The sequence below is a fragment of the Populus nigra genome, chromosome 17 (assembly GCF_951802175.1).
Source record: "Populus nigra chromosome 17, ddPopNigr1.1, whole genome shotgun sequence".
Lineage (NCBI taxonomy): Eukaryota > Viridiplantae > Streptophyta > Magnoliopsida > Malpighiales > Salicaceae > Populus > Populus nigra.
In genome coordinates this window covers 4183255-4200321 of record NC_084868.1, presented here as the reverse complement: position 1 = coordinate 4200321, position 17067 = coordinate 4183255, and the positions used below count along the sequence as shown (strand labels likewise).

General features: G+C 34.0%; 1 protein-coding gene across 9 annotated transcripts; it reads left to right on the top strand.

The window, feature by feature from the left end:
* The first annotated feature begins 206 nt into the window (after positions 1-206).
* On the top strand, positions 207-5043 carry LOC133677595 (ultraviolet-B receptor UVR8-like). 9 transcript variants are annotated; one of them, XM_062099680.1, is made up of 12 exons: positions 215-640; positions 723-796; positions 911-995; positions 1126-1257; positions 1369-1566; positions 1928-2167; positions 2649-2692; positions 2839-3021; positions 3183-3273; positions 3803-3846; positions 3927-4075; positions 4601-5043. In XM_062099680.1, exons 1-11 carry the CDS (start codon positions 430-432, stop codon positions 4053-4055), a joined length of 1431 nt encoding a protein of 476 aa, XP_061955664.1. In that variant the 5' UTR covers positions 215-429; the 3' UTR covers positions 4056-4075; positions 4601-5043. The 9 variants fall into 9 exon arrangements, with proteins under 9 accessions (XP_061955669.1, XP_061955667.1, XP_061955668.1 ...); XM_062099678.1 differs by lacking the exon at positions 4601-5043 and adding an exon at positions 4223-4355; XM_062099679.1 differs by lacking the exon at positions 4601-5043 and adding an exon at positions 4163-4239.
* Positions 5044-17067: the final 12024 nt, after the last annotated feature.

Genomic DNA, 17067 nt, shown 5'->3' with positions numbered 1-17067 from the left:
AAGACGCGAATTAAAATACTCAACTCCCACGTGTCAAGCAAATAAGGAAATAGGAAAGTCTCCGTGCTCCAGAAACTTCTGTTGAATACGTGGCTGAAAACGAATACTCCAGAAACTCATTAGGATGATGACACGTGTCAGGCCCATTACATGGCACTCAATTAGCTTGGCAATTCCTCCTCTTCCAGAAAGTTCCAGGGAACTAACAGCTTGAGAGGAATAATCTAGAAATGCGCCAGGTTAATGCGACGTGTCCAATCCATTATTAGCATCCAACGTGGCATATCGCCGCTCCTTGTAAATGATATGACCTCTGCTTTTATATGATCTTTTTTTTTTTTTGAAAAATCTCTCACTCATACTAGTACTTGAACTCGTCGGACTAGAAGACTTTATTTGAAGAATTTTAGATTTTAACTGTTGGTTTGGATGGCGGTAAATGATAGAAACGATAAGGAGCAGGAAGATGGGAAAATGGAGGAAGGCAAAAAAGCAACAGTGTATATGTGGGGTTATCTCCCGGGAGTTTCACCGGAGAAATCACCCATACTGAATCCGATATCGGTGAATTATCCAGATGCAGATGATTCATGGAAGGATGTATGTGGTGGTGGTTGTGGTTTCGCCATGGCAATATCAGGTTAAAACTGATTAGTTTCTAATGAATTATTTGGGCAGATCTGATGTGTCTAAATTATTTTGATTTTTTAATGTGGAAATAGAAGGTGGAAAGCTGGTAACATGGGGATCGGCTGATGATGAAAATCAAAGTTACGTGACATGTGGAAAGCATGGGGTAATGATTTTTTATTTTTAGTTTTTTTTTTTGGAAATTTGCTGAAATAAATATATAGTTTTGTGTTTGAATTTGATTCGTGTTGTCTGCAATGAAATGCCAAATTTTGTTAAGGAAACTCCTGAGGCTTTTCTTCTTCCTTCTGAAGCTTCCATCCTCAAAGCTGCTGCTGGTTGGGCTCATTGTGTTTCCGTCACAGGTGATCCACTTTTTTGTTCTTTTTCAAGAAAATATACTAGCAAAATGTTTAAGGGGTGGGTTTTCTCTGAATTTGAATGTGGGGGTGGGGTCGCGTGTTATTTTTGCTTGTCTGATTTATTTTTGTGCAGATACGGGGGAACTGTATACATGGGGATGGAAAGAGTGCGTTCCGCTTGGAAAATTTCCTCGTGATGGGGCTTCTTGGGGAGCCCTCCAGAAGGATAATGCTGCCAAGCAAAATGTGTTGTCAACTGAACAAGGTAATCAGGTTGAAAGAATGCATTTCTTAGAAAAATAACGGGGGTTAGTCCCTTTTCTTTTTCTCAAGTAATTTTCTTTTATTTTTTTTGGGAAAAAATTAATGATTGCAGTGAGTTCAGCGTCTTCTGATGACAAAAGGAACGGAGAGGAAATTGTGAAGCGAAGAAGAGTGTCACTGAAAGAAGAAAATGAAAATTCGGAATATGGAGATGAATATTTCACAGTAACACCGGCTATTGTGTCTTTGGGTCCAGGAGTAAGGATCACCTCCGTGGCTGCTGGTGGGCGCCATACTTTAGCCCTGTCTGGTAAATGAAAATCGATAACTTGTTGAGTTGTAAATTACAGATTGAGTGAGTCTCTTGTATCACACCGTTTGTTTCTGCGGGGCAAACATATTTTTTTAAAAAAATAACTTTTTTTATATATTTATAAATTATTTTGAAATATTAATCTCAAAAATTAATTTTAAAAAATAAAAAAAATATTATTTTAATTAAAAAATACTTTAAAAAATAACCAAATACTATAAACAATCTCTTTAGTCGGCAACACAAGGTTGTTTTGTAGGTTAGAAGTTCGCAGTGGGTTGTATGAAGTACAAAGATGTGGAAGATTTTTTTATGTAAAGCAAGACTCGTGATGTCATATTTTTAACTGGGGTTTCAGATACGGGACAGGTTTGGGGTTGGGGATACGGAGGAGAAGGGCAGCTAGGTTTGGGGTCTCGTGTAAAAATGGTGTCTTCTCCCCATCTCATACCATTTACTGAGCAACCTGCTACTGGAAAACACAGATCTTCAGTAGTTCATAATGGAAGCACAAATCTGCCAGCACAAGTTTCTAAATTCCCTGGAAGTTGTGTGAAGGAGATTGCTTGTGGAGGTCGGCACAGTGCAGTAGTAACAGGTTAGCATCTGACAACTGATATGATTGCTAACTCGAATGATTTTAATTCCTCTAAAAGTGTAGTGAAATTTCCAGTTGTTACTTTAAGTGAGTTTGGCCACCAGCTATGCATCAAAATCTTGATTCAACTAAAAAAAACTTCTCTTCAACTGTTATGGCATTCAAGTTCATTTGCAAACTATGGAAGTTGAATTCTTGATTGACTTCGTCTACTTTACTTTTTAGACAAATATAAAGAGATTATTAGCCAATTATGGTCTCATTGAAGTGGAATACTCTGAGCAAATGTTTGAGGACAATCCTATCCTTCAACAACATTATATGAAGTGGCTGCTTTCAACAATTGAATCTGCACTCTTGTGGTTGCAAGTCCTAGACTCTTTTCACTGCTCCAATCAATGGTCCTTTACTTGAAAATAAAAACCTTATAATTATCAGCAATACCTCACTTGCTGTCTTCTTTTTGTTGTTGATATTGCAGATGCTGGAACAGTACTTACATTTGGCTGGGGACTTTACGGGCAGGTGAGCTTTCTATATTCCTAAGCTGATTTTATCTTTTTGCGTTCTTTATTTTTTTTTGTTTCAGGTAGAACTTAGGTTCAGATTATTATATGTTTTAATCCACCTGGATCTAAAATGGTCGTTTCTGATGTAATTGTTTTCTTCAGTGTGGACACGGGAGTACAAATGATCAGTTGAGACCAACTTCTTTACCTTCTCTATCAGGAATCCAAATTGAAAGAATTGCTGCTGGCCTATGGCACACTATGTGCATCACCATCGATGGTCGTGTATATGTATTTGGCGGGAATCAGTTTGGACAATTGGGTACTGGAGCTAGCCAGGGCGAGGTACCTCCTACATCCGTCATCGCCTTGAATTGTGTTTACGCTCCTGTTAAAAAACATCCATGAGTAGTGTTTTGTTTGTGACCATCTACGTGGTTTACATATTGACTAATTCAACTGAAGGAAACTAACTAATAAATGAGGCATTTGCATGTCTATTTCAGACTGTACCTAGACTCTTGGAGGATCCATGTCTGGAGAGTAAGCTGGTGAAGATGGTTTCTTGTGGTGCTCGGCACAGTGCCATTCTACTAGGTACTAGTCAATGTTGGAATAGTCCATGAGAGTTACGTTTTCAGCTCTTTACCAGTTTAGTTCAACAGGGCGAAGTGCATATAAAGGGATTAAGACTTTTATCCAGCTATAAAGAAACTATACCAGAAAATTAGAAATGCTGTCTAATAAACTGGCGCTTAATTAGTGAAAGATATTCATAGGAGTAGGGATAGGTCATGCAATATTGCTTGTTGCTTATGGAAGTGGCACCAGAGTTCCACCAGCATTGATAGTGTATTTTCTTTTTCAAGTACAATACAAGATGCTCATTAGTGGAACTTGCTGATTTTTTAGCTTGAGTAATAGGAATAGGGATCCTTCTTACTTGAAGTGGGGGAATCCTTTATCTGAAATCGATTTCCATGATGATGCAACAATGAAACTAGTATAGGCTATTGTTTGTAGCTGTATCCATGCGTTATCAATGAAAACAGCTTATTTGTAATCTCTGAAACATGTGCTCTGACTCTTGGCTTTATTTTTTTGTCTGTCTTGCTTATTTTTGAAGAGGATGGCCAAGTATTTTCCTGGGGTTGGAACAAGTATGGTCAGGTACTATACTCACAGTTTCCTGTTCGGAATTGGTGTACCAAATGCACATCTTTATCTGACATCTTATTGGCTACATGCAGCTTGGCGTGGGCGATTCAATTGATCGTAACACCCCTACTCAAGTTCCCATTGAAGGTTGTCGACCAAAAATGGTGGCATGTGGCTGGTGGCACACATTGCTGCTAGCTGAAACACCTCTGAAATCCTAGATCTGTAAAACAAGTGAAAGGTATGCAGTTTTTACTAGGATTCTTCTCCTGGATCATTTCCTTTATTGTAACTTTCATTTTTTAAGCAAGCTTGTTATGATTACCAGTGACATTTTACCAACAATGTATGTAACATTCGAGCATGCTCTCTGTTTTACCCATTTTAGAGTTGGTTCGGATCTAACGAAGCTTTGCGAACTGCAAGAACAATCTCCTCATTTGTACGCAAACCATCACTCCTTGTAATAACCAACATTAGTTCAATTCTGACATACAAAGCTCATCAGATGAGAAACACAACCTCCCCTCGTATTTAACTGGATAAGGATGCATCAAATCTTTCCTAGATATCGAATTCCTTCTCCGCTGCAAAAGCTGCATCAGGGGCCAGAAGATGCCCAGTCTATGGAAGCCCTTGCAAGCCTGTGTACATTTGCAGATTGCATAATTAAAATTTGCTCATTTCTAAATTTACACATGCTGAGAGGAAAGTTTCTATTAGAATCCAGTTACCTCGACAATGAAATGTGCCCATGTGTCATTAGATCGACTTTCCACTACACCGTTCAGGATGGTCAGGTCTACACTGCGGATCACCTGGGCTATCTCCAAGAAAACGCCACGATCATCGCATAGCATCTGCAGCAGATGCTATTTAGCAAATCTTGTAAAGCAAATGTTCCAGAGAATCTAAATTGTATGAGGATTTGTCCTGGTATGCAAGATCTTCCACAACTATTGGGCATATCTGGAGCTCATCTCCAAATTCAAATGCCCAGTATTTCCAATTTGGCTTATTCTCTTTGGCTTCAGACAGTCTGCAGTTCTTGCGGTCAGAAACTTGCAAACCCATTTCAGCTCGATTACGATGCGATGCGTATCAGTTGTCAATTCTCAGTGGCCTAAACAGTGCAGTGATTTCTCGTTGTTGTTAATACAGTTATGCCCTGTTATGTATAACATGTTGTGTGTGTTTTGATATTGTTTATCATATCTTTAACAGGGAAGGGTTCTTGGACTAAAATAGAGGAAAGAGCTCGGCAATGTATAGTATGCTGTGTTAACCCAGAAAACTTGCTGCTTGCTCGGCAATGCATCTATCATGAGCTTCGTTATTTGAACAACCTATAGTAAATAGCTCATCCTGGTCCAGCATGAATGAAATCTATGACGCACAAATTCTTTGTCAACAGATTTCAAGGATGGCCATGGCTGACCTATCTAAACAGTCTAGGTTTCGGTTACCTTATTGTTTATGACCAGCTAAGCTAGCAGCAGTAGGATGCTAACTAATTATCTCAAGTTGATCACAGCTTAATACCACGTGGAATGGTTCTTCCCAAAACACATACAGAAAAATAGAAAACAATGTAATGGTGTATCAGATCAAACACGAAGCATTTATGAAACCCACAGCGAACGCAAAATCAATCATTAAATGTGTTTGGAAACGCATTGTAAATTATGTTTCTATAAAATTTATTTATTTTTAATTAAAATTTAATATGTTTTGTATATTTTGGATTGTTTTAATGTGTTGATATCAAAAATAATTTTGAAAAAATAAAAAAAACATCATTGGTATGTATCTCAACACAAAAAGTTATTTAAAAAACAACCGCTACCACACTACCTCTATCGCTTGGCCTTGGCCTTCGGTTTTCACCAGGTTTGCCTCTACTATTAACGTTTGACATCCTCTAGTCTTTTTTAGGGTGAGGGTGATTGCGAGCTTTTCCCCGTTGTTCCTGGTATTCGAAGCAGCTGTAATATCCATGTTTCCACTCTAAATTTTTTCATCGGTAAATTATAATAAATTTTTCCGTTATTGTATTATCCATAGATAAATAATGATAAAAATATTCTCTCAGTATATATCAAGAAAATTATAGTAATAAAACAAAGAAAAAAAAAGCTAAAAAGTACAATAACATGTCATTTTACAGTTAGAATTACCTACGGATTTAAATTTATTAGTAAATTCATCTGTAATATTTAATTTATGACCTGACGAGCGATTCTTCTGTCTCCCTCCCCCATTTCTTTTACTTCCTGTTTTATTCTCCGCAACAAATAGCACAATCTCCCCTGCCAGTTTTATCACAAATCAACCTCCAACTACAAATCCGGCCAACCCAACACTCTGTTTATCAGCATTCCTATTTTAATTCAAATTTTTTTGAGGATTCTCTACTTTAAATAAGCAACACTACTCATTTTTTATTTGAACTAAATTTAAAATTGTGAATTTTTATTGCATATTTTTGTGGTATATGTATTTTGTTTAGGTGTTTACTTGTTTTATAGCCTTTTCTCATATAATTTTATTGTATAAATATATGATTTGTACATATTAGGTTTTGTTTAAGATTTTAAAAAATTATATTTGTTCGTAAATTGATAAAATTTATTTTGAATTTGTGACATAAGTGTCTTGTGATGAAATAAATAATGGCTTATTTAACAAGTTCGTTTTATATTTTGTTAATTTTATTGTTGAGTTGAAATTTTCAGAAAAAAGTACAGAAATTTGAATTTATATAGATAATTGATAATGAATTAGTTGTACTATTAAAATAGTTTGAATAAGTTTGAGCTAAACCAATGTTCTATTATTTATTTAGTTTAATTAATTAATACATGTTATCATCAATATTCTATATAGGTTTGACATAAGTAATAGATGATCATTCATGGATGTTTTGAGATTTACCCGAAGGGTTACGTAGGATAAATTATTATAATAGGGTTCAAGGTTTTATTAATTATGCACTATCTAATCCAATAAATATTAGTGGAGGCAGTATTAGATGTCCATGTAAGACATGTAAAAATAAAAAAGTTTCTTAATCAAGATGTTGTAATAATACATCTTCTACAAAAAAGATTCATGGAGAGATACTTATGTTGGTTTGCACATGGAGAACCATATTTTTCTCACGAGACCATGATATAAAAGATGGTTGGGTCAATTTCTAGTTCTAATAAAGTGCATGAAGTTATAGACGACAATAGTAATCCTTATAGGAATATGGTTATGGATGTGATGAGAATAAATCAGGGTTATGTCGGTTAATGTCCAATTTTAGATATAAGAATATGGTTATGGATGTGATGAGAATAAATCAGGGTTATGTCGGTTAATGTTCAATTTTAGATGAAGAACCTAATGTAGACACAACTAGGTTTTTTGATCTTTTGAAAGACTCCGATAAACCATTATGGAATAAGTGTACAAATCAAAATAAATTATCGGTTGCTACACAGGTTTTCATCATCAAGTCAGGTCATGGGTTGAGTGAGGCCAATTACAAAAGAATTGTCAAATGGGCGAGAAACATTTTACCTGAAATGAATATGATAAAATAGAACTTTTATTCTACTAAATCCATAATGAAACCCCTCAGCCTAGGATACTATAAAATTGACATTGTCCAAACTTTTACATGGTATACTAACTTGAAAATACAGAGTTAACCAAGTGTATAACATGTGGACATGCATGTTATAAACCCCAAACTGGCAAGGAAAAGACTTTTGTCACACATAGAAAACTTAGATACTTCTCAATCACACTTAAACTTCCAAAGTTATTCATATCACCAAAAGACTGTTAAGCATATAACATGGCATCATTCACATGATACGGTGGATGGAGTGAAGGAACACCTTTCTGATGTTAAAGCCTAGAAATATTTTAATAAGGTGCATCCTTAATTTTTAATGGAATCAAGGAATATGTGTTTTGGGTTATGTACAGACGAATTCAATCCATTCGGGTCATTTGTTACTCCTTATTCTTGTTAGTCAGTGATACTCACGGTTTACAACTTACCACCAAAGATGTATATGAGGCTGCAATTCATGTTTTTATCTATAGTCATACATGGTCCTAATAGTTTAGGTTATAATATAGATGTTTTTCTTCGTTCATTGATTGATGAGTTGAAGTAGTTGTGGTCATCTGGGGCTTTGACATATGAGGGATTGAAGAAACAAAATTTTCAAATGAAGGCAAATTTGATGTGGACTATCAATGATTTTCCTATATATGGAATGGTTTCTGGTTGGAGCATGCATGAAAAACTAGCATGTTCATATTGTAAGGAAAATAATAAGGCCTTCATGTTAACAAATGATGATAAAACATTTTTTTTTTAATTTCTACTAGTGATTCTTGTCAATGGATCACAAGTACAAAAAGAATATAAAGGATTTCTTTATTGCAGACTTGAAAGGGATGTTGCACCGTCGCTCCTATCGAGTGAGGAATTGTATGATGTGGTGTCGGAGTACGATGACATTGTGTTTGATTTTTAACCAAGTAAGCAGAAATGTCATGGTTTTGGTCACAATTGGGTGAATCAAAGTTTTTTCTAGTAGTTTCCTTGTTAGAAGACCAATTTTCTCGATTATAACCTTGATGTCATACACATTGAAAATAACATGTTTGAAAATATTTTTAGCATGGTTATGGACGTGAAATGGAAGACAAATGACAACATCAAGGCTAGAATGAATATATCTTTTTTTCCACCGTAACATTATGGAGCTGGTTTATAATGAGTCATAAGCTCAAAGCTAGCTTCTTTTTAGACAATAATGCACAATTACTTGTGTACTAATGGCTTAAGAGTTTGTATTTTCCTAGTGGACATGCTTCAAACATATCAAAGTTGGTGAATTTAGAGGATTGCAGATTATATGGAATGAAAAGTCATGATTGCCATATGTTTATGCACACTCATTCCACCAGCTTACCAGGATTGATTGCTGATGGAGATATGAGATGCACTCATGGAGATCAATCACTTCTTTAGAGATATATGCTTTAACAAGTTGCAAACACAACATATAGAAAGGTTTGAAATGAATATCATCTAGATAATCTGCAAACTTGAGATGATGTTCCCTTCATCGTTCTTTAACTCAATGAAACATCTACTCATGCATCTACCGTTTCAGGTAAAAGTTGGAGGCTTGGTCTAATATAAATGTATGTATCCATTATAGAGGTTAGGGATTATATATGCATTGTAATTAAAATTCTATTATCTTTTTTTAAAAAAATCCAAAACAATTGTTTAATCACATACAAGTACTTGTTCTACCTTAAGATTTTTTTTAAAAAAAGGTGTATGTTTAGGCTTCGATATGTGAGGCTTATATTATTAAAGAGATCTCAAAATTTATCTCATACTATTTCAAGCCTCACTTAAGAACAAGAATCAACCACGTTACAAGGTATGATGATAGTGGAGAAGTGTCCTTGAATGAGAACTTGTCAATATTCTCCCATCTTGGACGACCCATACAAAAAAATATTGTGAGGAGAAGATATTTGACAGAAATAGAATTTAGACAAGCATATAATTATGTGTTATTTAATTGTGATGAACTGAGACCTTTTATTTAGTACATATAATACTCCACATGTTGTTACTTTTTAACAATTTATCTCTTATACGATCATACACTGATAGATTGTTGAATTCCTTATGGGCAACATTGTTAATTTTTATTGTCCAAAAACTTACAACTGACTGAATCTTAAATTTTTCGATTACAAGATGAATAATTTTCCACATAGTTTAGAAAACATGTAAGAATTGTTTAATTATTCTTATTTTTTAGGATACTTAATTTCATTATACATTTCTCATTAATTGTGATGGAGATGTAATTCATGTATCAAGTTTATCGATAATAAAGGAATGCTAATGTTACTTTGAATTTACTAAGTTTGGGTCCTAGAAGAAAGGTGTAGTGATATAAAGAGTATTTCATCAATGTACATGTGTTTCATTTAGGAGAGTATGGTCAAGGTAGAAAGATATAATAGTGGGGTTTGTGTTAAGGGATTGACTTCTAATGAGTTCAAAGTTAACTACTATAAGAAGTTAAAAGAGGTCATTGAATTGCAATATCATAACGAGCATAATAAATTTTTTTATTCAAATGTTATTGGCATGATACCACTATTAGAGGAATCAGAGTAGATCTCCATCATGGTTTGGTCGAAATAAATACAAAGGCTAGACTCTGCAACATCGATGATGTCTTTTTTTTTTCTGCCAAGCAATGCCAACAAGTTTATTACTCATGCACTCCTTCCTTTAGAATTGATCATTTGTGTCCAGGTTATTCATGATGGCAATAATGAATTAAATGTGGGAGATGATGTCTTTTAACTTAATAAGTACCTACATATATATAATTAAACAAAAATTATCAATTAAACAAAACAATGAAAAAACTTTTAATTATGAATTACATTGCAACTGTAATATCTAACCTCTCGAATGGATACATCCATCTATACTAGACCGGTCTTCCAACTTTTACCTCATACGGTAAATGTACGGGTAGATGCTCCATTGAGTAAAAAAATGATGGAGGGAATATCATTTCAAGTTTGCATATTGTCTTGACGATATTCGTTTCAAGCCTTTCAATGTGATTAACATTCAACTTGCTGGAGCATATATCTCTAAAGAAATAACTGATCTCTGTGAGTGTATCCCATATCCCCTTTGGCAACAAATCACAAAAAGCTAATGGAATGAGTGTTTGCATAAACATGTGGCAGTCATGACTCTTCATTCCGTATAATCTGCATTCCTCTATATTAACTAGCCTTGATATATTTGAGGCATGTCCATCAAGAAAACGTAGACTCTTAAGCCATTTTTAGAATAGTAGTTGTGCGTTTTTCTCTAACACGAAGCTTGCTCTTGGTTTTGCGACCCGTGACCCATCACAAACTAACTCCATATTTTTACAGTTACAGAACAACGCTAAATCCAATCTAGCCTTGATGTTGTCCTTTATCTTCCTCTTCACATCCATGATGGTGTTGAAAATGTTCTCAAACACGTTATTTTCAATGTGCATAACGTCAAGGTTATAGCAGAGAAGATTGGTCTTCTAATAAGAAAGCTCCCAAAAGATACTTCGCTTTACCTAATTATGGGTCAAACCAAAACCAGGAAACTTCTGCTTACCTGATTGGAGACCAAACATAATGTCACCATACTTTAATACAACATCATGCAATTCTTCACCAGGAAGACACGGGGGTGCAACATCCTTTTCAACTCTACTAACAAAGAAATATTTTATGTTCTTTCTATACCTGTGATTTAGTGGCAAGAAATGACGGTGATAGTAAAAACAAGAAGCTTTAACTCCGTTTGTTAGCGTGAATGCCTTGTTGTTTTCCATATAGTATGGACATGCTAGTTTTTCATGCGTGCTCCAACCAGAAACCATTCCATAAGTTGGGAAATCATTGATAGTCCACATCAAAGCTGCTCTCATAACAAAATTTTGTTTCCTCGAGATATTATATGTCAAAGCTCCAAAGGACCACAACTGCGTCAACTCATCAATCAACGGTCGAAGACAAACATCTATATTTTGGCCCAGACCGCTTGGACTTGGTATGACCATAGATAAAAACATGAACTCCAACCTCATACATATCACCGGTGACAAGTTAGAAACCATCAGTATGGCCGGCCAACAAGAATAAGGAGCAACAAATGACCTCATTATGTGATCCATTTGTACACAACAAGAATAAGTTGAATCCATTTGTACACAACCCAAGACACACGTTCCTTGATTCAACTGAAAAGTAAGGATACAAATTGTTAAAGTGTTTCCATACTTTGCCGTTAGAAGGATGCACCATCACTCCATCAACTGTATTATGTGATTGACGTCATATCATATGCTCAGTAGTCCTTGGGTACATGAATAACCTCTGCAATCTAGGTGTGTTTGAGAAGTATCTAAGTTTTTTATATGCCACGAGAGTCTTTTCCCTGCCAGTTCTGGGTTTGTAACAGAAATGCCCACATGTCATGCACTCGGTCAGCTCAGCATTTTCAAGGTAGTATAACATGCAGAAGTTAGGGCACATGTCAATTTTCTGGTATCCTAAACTAAGGGGTTTCATCATGGACTTTGCAGCATAGAAGTTCTCTTTCAGCTTGTTCCCTTCAAGTAAAATGCTTCTCGCCCATTCGATAATTTTGTCATAACCGACCTCACTCAACCGGTGATCTAACTTAATGGTGAACACTTGTGCTACAGCTAATAATTTATTGTGGTTCGTGCAGCCATTCCATAATGATTCGTCAGAATCTTTTAACAGATAAAAAAACCTTGTTGCGTCTACATTAGGTTCTTCTTCTACGATTGGACATTGATTGACATTACCTTCATTCATTCTCATTGTATCCATAACCATATTTCTATAAGGATTACTGTTGTCATTTACAACTTCATGCACGTTGCTAGTACTAGAAGTTGACCCAACCACCTTTTCTACCATGCTCTCATTAGGAACAAATAGTTCTCCGTGTGCATACCAACATAGGTAATCCTCCATGAACCTTTTGGTTAGAAGATGCATCGTTACAACATCTTGATGCACAAACTTTTTATTTTTACACTTCCTACATGGACACCAATATTGCCTTCAGTAAAATTCCTCGGAATAGATTCTGAAATTAATAAAACCCTGAATCCCATTACAGTAATCCATCCTCCGCAATCCTTGGGGTGAGTCTCGATACATCTATGAATGATCATTGATGACTTCTATCGAACCTCTATAAAATTATGATGACAACATGTATTAATAAACTATGTTACATAAATAAATTTGCAAAAATATTGGTTTGCCCTGGCATTATCCAACAAACTAACAAACACTTATGTTAAATATTCATTATCAATTATCAACGTCCATACAAATTTATACATATATAAATTTACAAAAATCACAACTCCGCAATAGAATTGATAAAAATTAAAACGGACCCATTAAACAAGCTATTATTTATTTCATCACAACACATCTAATTCGGTGCAATTCAAACATAGTTTCAACAATTTACAAACAAATACAATTTGACAAAATCTAAAACAAACTATAACAACTACAAAATTATACATTTATACTACAAGTTTCTTTCACAAATAACAATAAAACAAGTACATACGTTAACAAAATACATATACTAAAAAAAAAATAAAAAATAACAAAATTGACATTTAAATGTTAAAACTAAAAATGATAGATTTACTTACAAAAAATGATAAAATCCATAATAAATTAATCGGAGAACAGATGTTGTGACCACATACAAAAGTATAAGAAACTTGAGTACTTGTGTTGAGAAGAGGGGGAGAGTTGGGATGGGTGGTTGGTTGCAGTTTTGAAGGGGAGAGTTGGGATGGGGAAGAAGAAGGAGAAATAGAGGAGAAGAGAGTCGACAAAGGTGTATATATTGGCTTTTACTGATGGAATCACCGATGGACACGTTCCGTCGATAATGCTAATGGTGAATGGGCCACGTCACTGTACAGAGATCTCGGGTTGAATTCATTGGTCATTCCGTCGGTAAAATTGTTTGAAAAAATTCCATGTCTTCACAATGTTTCTCCTTTTCAAAATTATATATATTCTGTCGGCAATTTGGTTGGTATATACTGACGGAATCTATGCCGTCAGTAATTATTACCGACAGCAAAGGTCTGTCGGTATAGATTGACAAAATTAAAGACATAATTATATCCATCAATAAAAATTACCGATAAAAAAATTTGTTTAGTTTTCGTCAATTTTCTTTTAGTCCCAAAAAAAAAAAAAGACTAAATCACCAACTAAATATATCGCTTGTAATGTTTTAATTATTTCAAAAGTTGTCCAAAATGTACTTGCCCTCCCTTCTTTATATTTTTGTTCCTCCTAATAAACTTCCTCTATATATGTAACACCAAAGAGTTATGTCCCTCTCACTCCTTGCATTTACTCTCACAACCTCTCATTCATTGTCTCTGAAACTAATCCCTTATTTTCTTTCCTTTCTCTTTCTACTTGTTGTTTTCTTCTTCTTCACATCCCTCAATCAAATCAACTAAAATCCAATTACAATTTCTTTCTCTTCATATATATTTTTTTATAATTACTTTCACTATTTGTATTTTTATGTTTTTACTTCTTTCCTTCTTTCCTTTTTTTATTCCTTTTCATTTTTCATTTTTATTTTTGTTCTTTTCTCTTATCTCTCTTATTTTTATTAATTTTTTATACATATACCGTGCTTAATTATTTATTCATATAGTGTAACTGATTTATTTATTTTGTTATCGATTTTCCTATTTTGTTATTATTATTGTCATGTGTAGGATTGTGTGTGGTGATGAAAATAGTTTGATTTCTAAGAAGTGTTAGTGGTTTATTGATCTTAGATTTTAGAATTGTTCTTGATATTATGAAATCGATAATCTATTTTTTTCATTGACAAATATATAATTTGATTTAATACAATATTTAAAAGTAGAATATGTGTATTTTTATTGTTCTATATTTTATTTGTTTACAATGTTATTTTTATTTATTTAAAATATCAAAGGAATCAGCAAAGGAATTTAAAAAATATATATTTTTCAAAAAGAAATCCCTAAAATTAAAAACCCCATTAGCAATTCTCTAGGTGAAAGATACCAATAAAAAATTTTTATTTTCAAATCCAGAATTTTACCAACGTATTTTTTCCATCAGAAATCTCCTTGAAAAATTAGTTTACGACGGAACCTTTAAAGCATATCGAGGGGTCGAGGCTCGGGCTTCGAGTGGCAAGCAGAGCTGCAGCGACGGAGGGGAGAATACAAATAAGAAGGAATCGCTGCCCTATAAAACAGATATAGGGTGATTTCCCGTAATAATATGAATCCAAGACATAGGGTGATTCATCCCGGCACCAAGGAAAAGTCATAATTAAACACTTACGACCATCTAGACTCTAAATTACTGGAAGATAATCAGAATTAATTAATAATTTAGAAAAACGACATAATAATGACACTTTAATGACCGATAATATTGTCAACAAATTGAAATGTAAACTTCTTATTCGACTAAACTGTAAATAACAATTTAAAGAGGACCAGAGATTTTATAAGTTTCAAATTGAAATTGATTGAAAGGAACAAGGGTGGTCTACCGATACTTTAAGAAACAAAATTACATTTTAACCAATCAAAAATGATAAAAATATTTTTATCTAGTTTTTATTTTTTATTATATTTCTCTCTTCTTCTTGTGTTTGTCTTTTTTTATATAGACTAAATATTAGTAGTTATTCTTAGATTACTTTAAAATTTCTCTTAGCCTCTTAATTTTTTATCCTTAATTTGTACCAAAAATAAAAGAATATTTTTTTATTAACATGGGTGTTCGGGTCAGCTTACGTGCACTTCGACTAATCTCACGGGCTGTGAAGTTAACGACCATGTAAGTCTCTAGTGGTCTTGAAGACTTGAACTCGTGATTATTAGGGAACATATATAAAGTCTGACCAGTTGAGCTATCTCTCATGATTAAAAAGAAAAAAAACAAAAAAAGAAAAAGAAAGAAATTGATTGGAAGGGTGGGTGATTAGCACCCGAGTCCTTATGCTACCACTACTGATTAAAATATACAAGGAAAGCTGACTCTTTTTTTTATTAGCAAGGTTTTACCTAATTTCAAAAGGAAAAATGATACAAAGCTAGACCGTACATGACACAATGCTCTCATCACCTATCATCGCCACATTGAGCGTGCAGGTTTTGCTTTGGCTTAGGACAGGCAGCGATCGATCTCTGCTTTGAAGTTACAAAAATTAATGGATTAAGAAAAGGAAAGCAACGAATGACTTCACCTACGATGGAGACAATGGAGTCGGCATTCGGATAAGGCAAGCAAGAATTTCAGACATCAATTAAGCAAAGCCTTATCTATATTAACTTGTAATGTCTGTGGCCAATTTCTTTTCTTCTTCTATTCCCTGTGTTTGCCTAAATGTATAGAAAGCAAAAAAAATAACAACTTACAATACCAAATGGATGCGTGAATGTTTTTCTGAAGTTAAAATCGAGAAAAATATACATTGAATATGCTTTAGCATCGCTCCTTGCTATTCCATCAAGTGAATAAATGGATTTTAGCCATTTAATGTAATGTAGCCAGACACTGGATTTTGACTTTTGCAAAGGAAATATATTAAGCATGTGCATCATAATTGTAGCTTAATTGGTAAGATTTTAAATTTATTTTTTAGAAATCATCAGTTCGAATCCCACAAACCTCAAGGCCATTGAAAGTTTACATGGTTATTAACTTCAGGATTCATAAAATTAATTAAGGTGCGCACAAACTGACTTGGACACTCACATTAAAAAATAAAAAAGATCAAACACAATAGAATTGGTTGAAAGAGGAATTAATGGTAACTAACCATTTAGTAATTAATTAGGATGGGAAGGAATATGGCTGCCATCATCCAGCAATAAATTAGACGTTAAGATTTTTAGGACAAATTAATAGAAAAAGGTTATGGAATGTTTAAGGAGAAGGAACAAATCAATGGAGTAAGATCCGGACTTGCTGTTTCCTTGCTAGTGCTTGCCATGACGTTATACCGATAGGAAAAGGGAATTAGGTACAGAAACGATGCTGCATAAGGACATTCCATTTCCCAAGATTTTTTATATATTTTTTTTAAATTATATTTGTTGTTGATTTTTAAAATAATTTTTATTTAAAAATATATTATAATAATATTTTTAAATTTTTTAAAATAAACAATCTTTTCACCTTGTGAAATACATGGGGCGCCGGCTGAGAACACCACCAAACTCATTCAGCAGCGATGTGTAAAACCACGTGTAAGCAGACAGGCAATAAAAATAAAATAAAACAGCAAGTAGATAATGAATCAGTTAGGAAGATCACAATGAATGTTCCTTGCCATCTTAGAAATTAAATAAAATACTAAATAATTTTCACTGACTGCCCAACCATATTGAAAAAAGCTAATAAATCTGTCAAAAGGAATACATAAAAAATTAAATTAAAGGGAAAAATAAACTATTATAGAGAGATTCTGGTAAGCTGTAATGAAGATGTAGACCGTAAGTTGGGATAGAGCTTTCATGTACTTGTCAGGGTCTT

What these genes read in the sequence shown, in the direction of transcription:
- LOC133677595 (XM_062099680.1), top strand. Translation starts at nt 430, where the DNA reads ATGGCGGTAAATGATAGAAACGATAAGGAGCAGGAAGATGGGAAAATG. An exon ending in TTTCGCCATGGCAATATCAG is followed by an intron (nt 641 to 722) that starts GTTAAAACTGAT and finishes ATGTGGAAATAG; the next exon opens with AAGGTGGAAAGCTGGTAACA. An exon ending in TGTGTTGTCAACTGAACAAG is followed by an intron (nt 1,258 to 1,368) that starts GTAATCAGGTTG and finishes TAATGATTGCAG; the next exon opens with TGAGTTCAGCGTCTTCTGAT.